We start from the raw sequence: 13,298 nt of genomic DNA, 5'->3' as shown, positions 1-13,298 counted from the left end.
CTGGCCAACATGGTGAAACCCCATCTCTAATAAAAATACAAAAATTAGCCAGGCATGGTGGGGGGCGCCTGTAATCTCAGCTACTCAGGAGGCTGAGGCAGGAGAATCACTTGAACCCAGAAGGCGGAGGTTGCAGTGAGCCAAGATCGCACTACTGCCCTCTAGCCTGAGCGACAGAGGAAGACTCCGTCTCAAACAACAACAACAATATAGTCAAAATGTGTGAGCAGTATGAGGTGAAGGAAGAGTTCCAGGAGAAAATGGATGGGAATGTGTTGTCACACATTCTGATCTGTGTACAACCAAAGTGGTAGAAGGGTGACATGCCCTTCCTGTTAAGCACAAACCCAACTAAAGCTCACTCTATTTATGATAGTATCTTTATTATCTGACCTAATAAAACAAGATAACAGAATTTAACCCATACAACTGTTCCTTGAGTGGAAAAGATGGATCCTTCTCAGTGTGGCCCTAACACATTAATACACATGGGAGCTTAAAGGTAGAGTTTGCACCCAGTAGAGAGCTAAAAATGCTTGGTGGTGATTTTTTTTTTTTTTTTTTTTTTTTGAGACGGAGTCTCGCTCTGTCGCCCAGGCTGGAGTGCAGTGGCGCAATCTCGGCTCACTGCAAGCTCTGCCTCCCGGGTTCACGCCATTCTCCTGCCTCAGCCTCTCCGAGTAGCTGGGACTACAGGCACCCGCCACCACGCCCGGCTAATTTTTTTGTATTTTTAGTAGAGACGGGGTTTCACCATGGTCTCGATCTCCTGACCTTGTGATCCGCCCGCCTCGGCCTCCCAAAGTGCTGGGATTACAAGCGTGAGCCACCGCGCCCGGCCTTGGTGGTGATTCTTGCTGCAGTTTGATATACAACATGATAATGGAGACACCCCACAGCCACAGTGGAATTTCCACTAAAGAGCTAACTGGATAGAGGCAAGGATCCATGTAGGCAAATCTTCAAAATGTAATTTTGTAGCCTCTATTTCTCTATTTTAAAACTGTAATACTGCTTCTTAACCAAGCTTATGGCATACAGTTGGGGAAGAATACTATAGATTAATTCTTTAGAGTGAGGTTGGGGGAAGTCAAAATTACTTAAGGACTCTGTACCTTTTTCTCTTTCTACACACAAATTACATCTGTGTTATCATCTTCCATGTTTCTCTGCATTAGAAATCAAAATGGCCTCCATACTGGATTGGCTTCCACATAGTAGCTCTACCCTTTATCCTCCCTTGTGTTACATCAGTAAATTGGGTATTCTGCAGTAGGCTTTTCCAAATGAGAAAATATAGTAATTCTTTTTTTTTTTTGAGACAGAGTCTCACTCTGTCACCCAGGCTGGAGTGCAGTGGCACAATCTCAGCTCACTGCAAGCTCCACCTCCCGGGTCCACGCCGTTCTCCTGCCTCAGCCTCCCGAACAGCTGGGACTACAGGCGCCCGCCACCATGCCCGGCTAATTTTTTGTATTTTAAGTAGAGATGGGGTTTCACCGTGTTAGCCAGGATGGTCTCGATCCCCTGACCTCATGATCCACCTGCCTCGGCCTCCCAAAGTGCTGGGATTCAGGCATAAGCCACTGCGCCTGGCACCAAATAAGAAAATATGGTAATTCTTTACTATCTTTATCCACTCAAAAAGCTTCATTTAAAGTTGATGGAGGCCAGGCATGGTGGCTCATGCCTGTAATCCCAGCACTTTGGGAGGCCGAAGCTGATGGATCACTTGAGGTCAGGAGTTTGAGACCAGCCTGGCCAACATGGTGAAACCCCATTTCTACTAAAAATACAAAAATTATCTGGGTGTGGTGGCAGGCACCTGTAATCCCAGCTACTCGGGAGGCTGAGGCAGGAGAATCACTTGAACTCAGGAGGCGGAAGTTGTAGTGAGCTGAGATTGTGTCACTGTACTCCAGGCTGGGTGACAGAGCAAGACTGTCTCAATAAATAAATAAATAAATAAATAAATAAATAAATAAATAAATAAAAGTTGATGGAAACGAGAAATCAAATTTAGCCTCAGTTTAGGACAGAGGTTTCAAATTAGTGACCTGCAGGTCAAGTCTGGTCTGCAGATGTGTTTTGTTTGGCCCACACAGTACTGCTCACATCTGCATTTCCAGCTTCCAAGAAGGTAACACTGAGTCCACAGTCCTGCATAATAAAAGTTGCCTGGAATTTATCACAATTTCAAAAGTCCCCAGATCCTCCTTTCCCTGACTGTGATACATTTCACTCATTTACAGTAGTGCCAAACCTCTATAGGTAGACACAGATCCTCAAGGTAGGGAGGGTACCTGTAGATAATTATCAATTAAAAAAAAAACTAAAAAAACTATATAAATAATAGTGTCTTTTTTATGTATCCAATACATTTTTATTCAAGAACACAACAAATTATAACTACTAGCAAACTGACAGCTTTATACACTGAACATTTTGTTAAACGCTGTTTTTTTCTGAGAAAGAATGGAAGAAATGTATGAGCTTTCTATGAAATGTACAAAGTTAAAAAAAAAAAGGCCTCTGCTATGATTTTTGACTTAACATATGCTTTAGCAATCTAACAGAATTCCAGGCACCTAAAAAGTAACAGGTTTTCATCTTTTAACGTTAAAAAAGTGATTAAGTTAATAGTCATTTCTTAGTTAATTCAAGATTTAGGAAAAGTTCTAAATATTAAAAAAATTTTTTTCATTAGATTAGACTTCTGTTCAACATCTCTAAACCTTTCCAAATGAATGAATTTAATAGAAATTCATTTTGATACATGCTTGACTATAATAAACAAAAATGTAACTAGTTACAATTAAATCTTTCAGACCTTGGAAGAAATATCTTCCTTTCCTCACTGGTATGGTAGAAAGAAAACCTAATATGAAATCAGAGAAACTTAGTTCATCATGACCCTTGCTATGCAACTGCTATGTAAAGCAATTAATGGCAAGAGGAAAAAAGGAGAGAAGACACACTCAAGACAGCAAGACCTGATAGAGTACATGAACGTTGGTTAAATCTTCATTGGAACAATTCAAATGTTAAAAGGCATTTTTAAGCAACCGGTGAAATTTGAATATGGACTGGCTATTAGATAATGCTAAGGAATTATTATTACTAACTTTTAAAATATGCTGTGTGTTTCCATTGAGGTTGTAATCTTGCTAGCAGAAATTGTGTGCAAAATAGGTATTCAGTAGATGTTGTTGACGCTGATGTTGAATTGTAGTATTTGAAATTTAGGCTGAAGGTCAAGAAGCATTGGGAAATAATTTGTACCTTTTCAGAATTACTGAATTTTAGAGTTGGAAATGACAAGAGGAGGTATCTAGTCAAAATAAACTTAAGCATGAGGAAAAGGACACATAGCTAGACAGTGGTGGGGCTGGTCTAGAATGCAGGTTTCTGTGCTGAGGCCCAGATTATACCTCCTTCAGTGTAGCTTACATGGAGGCTCTTATAGCTTCAAAGCCCTCTGTAGCTCACAACTCAATTCCTTCTCCTTTCTCATTTAACTTTATAATCTTGCTCTTCCTCCCAACTCCATTTTCCATCGCCAGGCATTTTAATTTATATTCACTTGACAACTTTTACTTTCCTTGGGAAAGCTGCCAAAGGCAATGCTAACTGAGAAGGAGTAATAATGAGCAAAGGAAAAACAAGGCAAAATTAGAAGAACAACAACAACGGCTGTTTAAGCTTTCTCTAGATTTATATACCTACTTTATCCTCCTGGCTTTCATGGAGACATTTTTTTTCCTAAGCTCTGTCAATGGACACATAATAGCTTTCTATCAATCATATAGGTCTCAAAGGAAAAAAAAAAGGTTTTAAGCCATTGGTACACAAAGAACCAGTGCTGCCAAAATACCTCTCCCTTTCCATTCCTTTTTTCCATCCTTTATCTGCTCTTTTCAACAGCCTGTATGAAGGCCAAAAATCAAAATATTATTTTGATAAGCCTTTTAGTAATAAATTGCTTTTTAAACTATGCACATGTATTACTTTTAAAATGCTACGCTTTAGAAAGCTGAATTATAATTATCCAGTACTCTGTTTAGCACCAAATGGAAAAATTAAAAACTCAGCTTGAATGCTTCTGAATTTATAAGATAAGCCAGGCAACCCTAATACGAGTGTGGACAGATAACTTATCATCAGCAATAAGTTGTACCAATATATCAAATACTTTAAAGAAGGAAAAACATAGGCCGGGCGCGGTGGCTCACGCTTGTAATCCCAGCACTTTGGGAGGCCGAGGCGGGCGGATCACGAGGTCAGGAGATCGAGACCACGGTGAAACCCCGTCTCTACTAAAAATACAAAAAAAAGTAGCCGGGCGTAGTGGCGGGCGCCTGTAGTCCCAGCTACTCGGAGAGGCTGAGGCAGGAGAATGGCGTGAACCCGGGAGGCGGAGCTTGCAGTGAGCCGAGATTGCGCCACTGCACTCCAGCCTGGGCGACAGAGCGAGACTCCGTCTCAAAAGGAAAAACATATAAATACAAATGAATAGACATATGGGATTTAGTAAGTACAAACTAAGTAGAGAAATGTGTGTTTCTGGGGCCTATTACAAAGGAATTACAGCTATATTTCACTAAGTTCCTCTATCATGTTATACACTTACACTACACATACATTATCACTAATCCTCACAACAAGCCTAAGGGAGGACAGCCCATATTTTATAAATGAGTAAGAGGTAGGACCAGAATTTTAATACGAAGCTGTCTGACTCCCCGTTCATCTTCTTTCCACTATAACATAAAAATACATATTCAATTTAAATTTAGGAGGGGAAAAGTTATGCTCTTCGCTGTTATTCTAATAGCAGCTCATTTTCATTTTTTAGTTGAAATTTTTTTTTCTTTTTTAAATAACAGAGACGGGATCTCACTGTGTTGCCTAGCTGGTCTCAAACTCCTAGGCTCAAGCGATCTTCCTGCCTCGACCTCCCAAAGTGCTGGGATTACAGACACGAGCTACCTTGCCCAGCCAGCAGCTCATTTTAACCATGTTCCATGGTCAAGGCTGACATTTAGCTAGTAAGCTCTGGTGTGGCATAAGGGCTAAAGGCTGTTCTGATTAACTAGGTATCTGTTCTGCTTGATTTGTGCCCATGCCATACTAATCATTAAATATTTTTAAATTACACCTGTCCATGGCACAGAACTTTCAGAGTTTTCAATCAAATACTTATTCAGACACTTGAAATAATCCAAAACCACTTCTTATGACATATTTTCCATACCTATAGGTATCACAGGTCTACTTCTATGCAAAATTCGACTGGTCTTCTCTCTAAGTAGTAACATGCCAAGATTCCCAGCTTTTATACTAGAAGCCTAAGCTTTACCATATTTATATATATCAAAGCATGGGGCACATTTTTAAATCAGCAGTACAAAATTACCATACTCTAGGTTTTTGCCAGCAAGTCCAACATTAAAATGATATCCTGCTTTTCTTGTCAAGACAGGCTTTTAGCATTTCATGTTTGGGAAGACAGTCTAACACACAGGATACTACCCACACCTTCCTCAGTTCTTGCTATCATATTACATCACCAGAAAGTAATATATCTGGACATTAGCTTATGTCCTTAGATAAAAATGCCTACACTGTTTCACACAAAGTTATAATCTTGGATTTTATCAAGATTCAATATAAGAAATGACCATATGGGAAAAAGGAAGCAATAGTATAAATATTTCAAAGACAAATCTAAATGTCATCATAACAAAAGTGTGATTTATTTCTGAGATCTTCTTTCTCTAGATTTATTTATAAGTTAGTTATGTTAAAATCAGTTTGCCCAACCAGCATACATAAGGTGTTGTACAAGCTCCCTCAGCTGGTTAAGATATAGAACTACCAAAACACATGTTCCATTAGGTTGACTGCGTCATCCTCTTCAGAAATTTCTGTAACTGCAGCCTGAGATCGAAGAATAGACACGATGTCATTAGATAATTTGTCAAAGCCACTCTGTGAACATATATTTGCCACTTCTTGCCACTTTTCTATGGAGCAAAAGGAATCATTTATCATAAGACTTTCTACTGCATCTGTGGGGAAAAAATACAATATTATAGTATGGCACTTATTTGATAATCTATACTTCAGTGATTCTTCAAAAATAGAAGAGGACATAATTTCAACTCAGTTACTGTTAAACTCTATCTGATTCCCCTGAGATTAATGATATAACATGCAGTGCTCAGTCAAGCTCATGGTAAGTACTCATGTTAGTTCCTTCTCCTCCTCCCTTACCATTAACCTCTTCATGTCTCAATTCAACCCTCTACCACTTCTGACATTCCACGTCTCCACTCATCTCCTTCTTGTTAAGGTAGCAGATGTTGAAGGCTATAAGGCAGGAACTCAGAAAGTGACGAATGTGGGCTCATCCTTATTCATAGAGTCTATAAGGCACCACTAGAAACTATCAAATAACTGTGGACCTATAGGTCAAGTTTTCATGATTTCAAACACTTATATAAATGCCTTAGTGGAGCTAACCCAAGGACTGAAGAAACTCTTTGACAAACTCTTTATCCTATCTCTAGCTGGAGACCTCTTAATGATGGGGCTTCTATAACAAATATTTTTCTTAAGGAAATAAAATCATTTTGTTTGTTAAAGAAATTTAATATTATTTACTTTTTAAAATATCTTAGTGATCTATCAATTTATGGAACTCATTTCTTATCTATTACCTGCATTACTTAGGGTACTTCATAAAAGAGGATCACTTTTTAGAATACTGTCATCACTATAATTTTATTTCTACCATAATTATTATTTTTCTATAAAAATATTTTAGTTGATATCTGTAATAATAATTTCAAAATATAAAGTTATCTTCCAAAATATGTTTTCAAGTAATTTAAAATCAAGTTGTCTGTTCAACTTCCTATATTAAATTAATGAAAAGAAAATAAAAGTGAGTTTTAATTATTCTCTCTCTCTCTCGTTTTTTTTGAGGCAGGTTCTCACCCAGGCTGGAGTGCAGTGGCACAATCACGGCTCACTGTAGCCTTGAGCTCCCTGGGCTCAGGCAATCCTTCCACCTCATCCTCTCGAGTAGCTGGGACTACAGGTGCATGCCACCACACCTGGCTAATTTTTGTATTTTCTTCATAGAGACAGGGTTTTGCCAGGTTACCCTGGCTGGTCTTGAACTCCTGAGCTCAAGCGATCCACCCGCCTCAGCCTCCCAAAGTGCTGGGATTACAGGGGTGAGCCACTGCACCCAGCCTGGATTATTCTCTAATCCACAGCAGAGTTAGGTTCAGAGTGAATATCATATGTAAATACACATACATTTGGTTTAGGAATTAAAACATATAGTTTATGTCTACATAACATTTAAAATACATATAAAAGCTAAATATACACATATATCAACATATATAAAGTTTTTAGTGTTAGTGATTATAATTATTGTAATATTCCCCTTAGTCTTCATAAACATACTCCCTTCATTCTAATTCTCTCAAGAAATAGATCCTATTACCAATAGATTATTATTTACATGGCAATCTTTACATTTACAAACTCCTAAAAATAACTCTTGCTAAGAAGGAACTCTTAGGGAAATTTGAGTTAACTCATGCATAATCATCTTGAACCTCTCCCTAGATAACCCACTACTATTTCCTCTACAACATTTTATTCTACTTACCTATCCCACCTTTATTTATTTCTTGAAGTAGCTTAATGCCAACTTTTTTCATATCTACAGAGAACAGATGAAGTATGGCAAGACCAAAAGATAAAGATGGTTGTTTCTCATTCAACTCTTTAGTGAGACACTGAATTAATTCAACTTGGGGACATGATATTAATAGCTGCAACAGGTCATCTGAAGGCAAAAATGAAAAACTTTATGTCAGTGCCCTAATATGATAAATCAACTAGAAACTAGGATTAGCTAATGTCTATACCTGCCAATCAACAGTTTTTCTAATCCTTTCGAAGCCCTCAATGATCCACTCCAACCTAAACTCAACAGTACTATCCCCTAGCCCCCCTCAAAAAAACTCATGCTCAGCATAGTAAAAAAACAAAGGAAAACTACCCATAAGAGTATCCAAAACATAATCAAATAATTATAATGAAAAGAAATGTGGTATAATAAAAATATAGATTGGCTATTAGGAAACCTGAATTCTAATCATAGCTCCATCAGTCACTTACTCTTTTGGAACTCAGTTTTCACATCTGAAAAGTGCTAGAATTGGAGATAATTTCTAAGGTTCCATCTAATACTACAGTTTGTTTGTCTATATCTTGTTGCTCATATTTGGACCAAATTCTGGTGAGTATAATGTCTTTCTTTCTGTGCCTTGCACAGAAAAAGCAACTCGGTAATTTTTTTCCTAAAACTATCAAGCATTTAGAAATTCAAAAATGAAAACTTTAAGAAGCCATTAGCTATTTCAAGTAGCTAGAGACGGAGCCATATGAAGTTTCCTATATTTGACCACAAAAAGCACAATTCCATATGGGTTAATCTCTAGTTAACCACTGAGGTAATCTAAAGTTACAATTATGATTTGTATTCTTAAATTTTTTCAAAACAAATTCTCACTGTGTGGCCCAGGCTGGAGTGCATGGCTCATCATAGGCATAATGATTGTGTACTATATCCTCAAACTCCTGGGCTCAAGCAGTCTCCCGCCTCAGCCTTCCCAATAGCTGAGACTACAGGTGTGCACCACCATGCCCCACTCTATACTCTCAAATTTATAAACTTTGTATTAACTTCCTAAATTTTTTAAAGTAAAAATATTATTTTGGGGCCACAATAGAGGTAATTTTTAGAATAACTTCTGAGTGCCTTTCAAGAACTACCATAAACATAATTTGAACTCTGAAAGCCTTGGGTTTTTAAAGTGTATTTAATATATAGAGATGGGGTCCCACTATGTTGCCCCAGGCTACTCTTGAACTCCTCATCTCCCTTTTGCTTACTACATTTCAAAATCCATTTTCTTTTTAAAAAAATTATTATTATTATTATTATTATTATGGGATAAGGTCTCACTCTGATGCCCAGGCAGGAATGCAGTGCCACAATCACAGCTCACTGCAGCCTAGAACTCCTGGGCTCAAGTGATCTTCCCAACTCAGCCTCCTGAGTGGCTGGGACTACAGACCCTATCCCTAAAATTTTTAAATTCTAAGAGCAATTAAAATCTATATCCCATGTCTAAACATTAACTAATATAATTCTTACATATGGAAAAATAATAGTTAACAACACAGAAACTGAAACTGTATACTTACGTAATGGAATATTAATTAATACCTACTATGCCAGATTCTGTCCTGTCACTACATAACCAAATCACTTAGCTCTAGCTGTGCCTTAGCCTCTCTGTGGAAACATACTATTTTTTTCATCTATAAAATGGGACAATAACAAAACCTACCTCATAGAGTCAACATAAGGATTAAGTGAGATAATCCATGAAAAAAAGCCTACCTATTATTACAATAATAGTATAGGGCATGCTGTTATTAATGAAGAAATTTGTAACTTAAAAAAAAAAACATAGGTTCTAAGAAAAAGTCAATTAATTGCTTGAAAATGACCAGATTCAACAACCACTAAAACTCCTTTTTCCTGGAATAATGTGACCTAAAATGGCCATGTTTGGTTCCATTTTGCATCTTCTTAGAACTGGGATACACAGCCTGCAAATCAGGACAGGCACTGGCCTGGGGGATGGGGAGATGTCAGCAATGCCTGCACTTAGAGTTATTGTCAAACTAGATCCAGAGTAAGAGATCCGCTCTTCCAACTAGGGTCACCCTAAGGTCCACAGTTCTCTCAGATTACCATTCAATTGTAATCTCAGATTACTGTTCAATTGTGTTTTAAAATTTTGAAATAAATTAGCAATTCTTCATTTATAATGTTTATATCACAGTTCAAAACATTATACATCGCAGGCTGGGTGCGGTGGCTCACATCTGTAATCCCAGCACTTTGGGAGGCTGAGGTGGGCGGATCACGAGGTCAGGAGAACAAGACCATCCTGGCTAACACGGTGAAACCCCATCTCTACCAAAAATCCAAAAAGTTAGCCAGGTGTGGTGGCGGGCACCTGTAGTCCTAGCTACTTGGGGGGCTGAGGCAGGAGAATGGCGTGAACCCAGGAGGCAGAGCTTGCAGTGAGCCAATATCACGCCCCTGCACTCCAGCGTGGCAACAGAGCGAGACTCCATCTCAAAAAAAAAAAAAAATTATATATCACAAATAAGTTATCTTTAAAAATTATATATGTAGTATGTTCTAGCATATCTGCTAAGTTTATCTTTAAAACTGTCTATTTCCAGGACTATATGGTTTATTAAATGTTTGTATTTTGAGGAAATACATAATATTTTTGAATGTCTAGCATGAAAGCCAATCAACTCCAGCTTACCTATGTTCACAAAAAATTACAAAAGAAATCTTCTACTTATTGGTATATATAAAATTGATTTTATAACATAAGTTTAAAGTAGTGCTTGCTATTATGGGTAATCTTACAATTAAAGTCCAGAATTCAAATGTATACAAATGGCAGACTTTTTAACTTACCGGTAGTAAAGTCCTTCAACTGCTGTATGTACTCCATGACCCTATGAGTCTGCCCCTGTTTACACAAGCAAAGAAGAGCTTTCTTGTGCAGGCCACATTCACTGTAGATAATCTGAGCTAAAGCCAGGCACTTGGCCTTGTTATAAGTATCCTGCTCCCCATAATCACAAATCACATCCCCAGCCTCCTCAGAAAATGTCAGTCTAGAACAAGCAGATCAATAAGACATACGTTAGAAAATTCCTGATGAGTGGCTGAGACTGAAATATTTGAAAATTCAGCACAGTAGAACTGGATTTTCTATTGCCTGTAAGAATTCCAAGTTACAATTTAATAGGCAATTGATTATGTAGGAGAAATTAAACATATCTGAGATTTAACAACAACAACAACAAACAATCAGTGTGTATTCCCTTGGAGGAAGACATTTTGGCTCCTCAAAAGCTCAAGTTTTAAAAAAATCCACAAACAAGATTAAAACTCTCCTAAAAAGACTGATGGGTCTAAAAATTACAAGGTAAACAAAAAATGCTCTCATAATTGGGGGTCTTAATATTCTCAAGCAGTTATCTAGATTCTAAACCCTATGGAATATAAAGGCTTATTAAATGTTGGTTATAGATAGTGACAACAATTTCAGCTCATAGAGGTAGATATTGCAAGCACTTGTACTAAAAGGAAAACAGAAAGTGCGACAGCACTGTTATTTTTTAAATTTGTTATAGATTTATAAGAGGCAAAAGGGGAAAATGTACATAATTCTGCCTATTAGGAAAGACTGAAGAAGCAGTTCTTTTGAAATGGCTCAACTGAATAGATTTCACTTGTACCACCTTTTATATACAACTGAATAGATTTTAATGTACCACCTTTATACACAACTGAAGTTAATCATCTGATGTACTATCAGAGTAACTTCAACTAGAAACTATAGGCATAGCCAAAAGAACATCTGTGTAAGATTAAAGATATCACTTCTAATTACTAGTGGTATGAAAAGTATACTTTATATTTTTAATTGATAGTTACAAAATAACGGCAATCATGTGATATTGGTGTCTGTATACATCTAAAAATGCTGATAACATTAAAATGAAATCCTGAACCCCCTACAAAATGTCTCTTTACTGAAAATTCAGTAAATAAAGCCTTCTGTTTTTATTGGGGTGGGCAGCAGAGGGGTGAGTCAAATCAACAAGCAGTTTGAGTACAAATCAATTATTTAGTTAAGCAATTCTCTGACTTCCACACTTTAATACCAAAATATAGGTTTTAGTAGCTACAGTTGCCACAATTCCTGAGGCTGAACAAGTTAATTATTTCAATCTATGTAGTGACTGAAATACTGTAGCAAAATCATAATGCCAGTATTTTAGTATTTATTTATCTTATTAATGCCATTATTTTTTTAAGGGTCACCACCTCAGAGAAGGCCAGGGCTGGGAAGTGGGCCAAGGAAGTTCCCTCCTCCTTTTTCCCTCCAATCACCTCATCATATCCTCTTTCTGCTTTCCGAAAGTCCCCTTGTTGGGTTTTCTCACCCTTACTCCTAACTTAAAGAGGACTCTTTCTGGGACTTCTGAAAGTGGATCTGAGACCAGGCTAGCTCTGGAGAATATGAATAGCTAATAAATAAAACACGCTTAACCCCACAGTAATCTAAGACATATTTGATTATAAATTTGATTTTTAATTTTTTTAATGTCAAAATAAAGGTAATATACAATCTCTAAATCTACCCGTAAAATTTATTTACTGTTACTTTCTAGGATTGAGTTTGCAAAGTTAAAATTTCAGAGGATATTTATCTTCCTCTGGGAGCAATGTCTGCAATTAAGAGAAGTAATACCGGTAAAGGATGGTTTCTTAAAATTTAGACTTTGTAGACCAAGTGATTAGACTTTTCACAGGTAAGAATGACTGAGAGAGCCACGATTAGCCCATACGGCAGGCTGCTAAAGGGCTAGCTCTATGCTGAGCTTCTGGGAATGAACTGGAAGGCTTTTTAAGGTAGTCATGTGACACAGGCCAGATAATCAGAGGCAGAAACCAGGAAACAGAGACTAAGTATCAAGAATGTGAATTGCCTTTAATATTCCCTGTTATATTATCTCAGGATCCTTAAAACTAGTGGCATTTCCTCAACGCATGTAGTCACAGAACTGCATAGTTATTAAAAAATTTAAATTCTTACAACTAAAAGGTTGAATGGGTCAAGAACCATCACTACGTGTAAGAAACTCAATCTTGTCTGAAGTGTCTTTGCACTAGAACTTTTTAAAACAGGTTTTGGTAAAGAACATACACTTTCTGATGATGTCCTCAAGTCCAAACCATTTCCAGTACTCCCTGATAAGTACTTTTTGTGGAGGGTGTAGAAACATGATCAGGCAGAGAAAGAGAGAAGGGGGGCAAAGAGAGAAAAGAAGGGCATACATATGAAGAAGATATTTCCTAAAACAAAATTAACAGGCCAGGCGTGGTGGCTTACATCTGTAATCCCCAGCACTTTGGGAGGCCAAAGCGTGTGGATCACCTGAGGTCGGGAGTTTGAGACCAGCCTGACCAACATGGAGAAACCCCGTCGCTACTAAAAATACAAAAAATTAGCCAGGCAGGGTGGTGAATGCCTGTAATCCCAGCTACTCAGGAGGCTGAGACAGAAGAATTGCTTGAAGCCGGGAAGTGGAGGTTGCAG

General features: G+C 37.7%; 1 protein-coding gene and 1 pseudogene across 10 annotated transcripts in view; one reads left to right on the top strand and one right to left on the bottom strand.

The window, feature by feature from the left end:
• The first annotated feature begins 591 nt into the window (after nucleotides 1-591).
• LOC131381402 (protein GVQW1-like) lies at nucleotides 592-1,529 on the top strand (annotated as a pseudogene).
• A 2,975-nt stretch (nucleotides 1,530-4,504) lies between these two features.
• Nucleotides 4,505-13,298, bottom strand: part of CLHC1 (clathrin heavy chain linker domain containing 1) — a 62,787-nt gene continuing 53,993 nt past the window's right edge. For all 10 annotated transcript variants that reach the window (XM_058429153.1, XM_058429154.1, XM_058429152.1 and 7 more), the window contains 3 exons: nucleotides 10,601-10,803; nucleotides 7,691-7,870; nucleotides 4,505-6,071 (listed from right to left, as the gene is read on the bottom strand). In XM_058429153.1, the coding sequence (XP_058285136.1) occupies nucleotides 5,875-6,071; nucleotides 7,691-7,870; nucleotides 10,601-10,803 (580 nt within the window). In that variant the 3' untranslated portion in view covers nucleotides 4,505-5,874. The remainder of the gene's footprint in view (nucleotides 6,072-7,690; nucleotides 7,871-10,600; nucleotides 10,804-13,298) is intronic.

The sequence above is a fragment of the Hylobates moloch genome, unplaced genomic scaffold (assembly GCF_009828535.3).
Source record: "Hylobates moloch isolate HMO894 unplaced genomic scaffold, HMol_V3 SCAFFOLD_15, whole genome shotgun sequence".
In the NCBI taxonomy this organism is placed as follows: domain Eukaryota; kingdom Metazoa; phylum Chordata; class Mammalia; order Primates; family Hylobatidae; genus Hylobates; species Hylobates moloch.
Note: the sequence above shows the minus strand (reverse complement) of the source record. Positions and strands in the feature narration are given on the sequence as shown.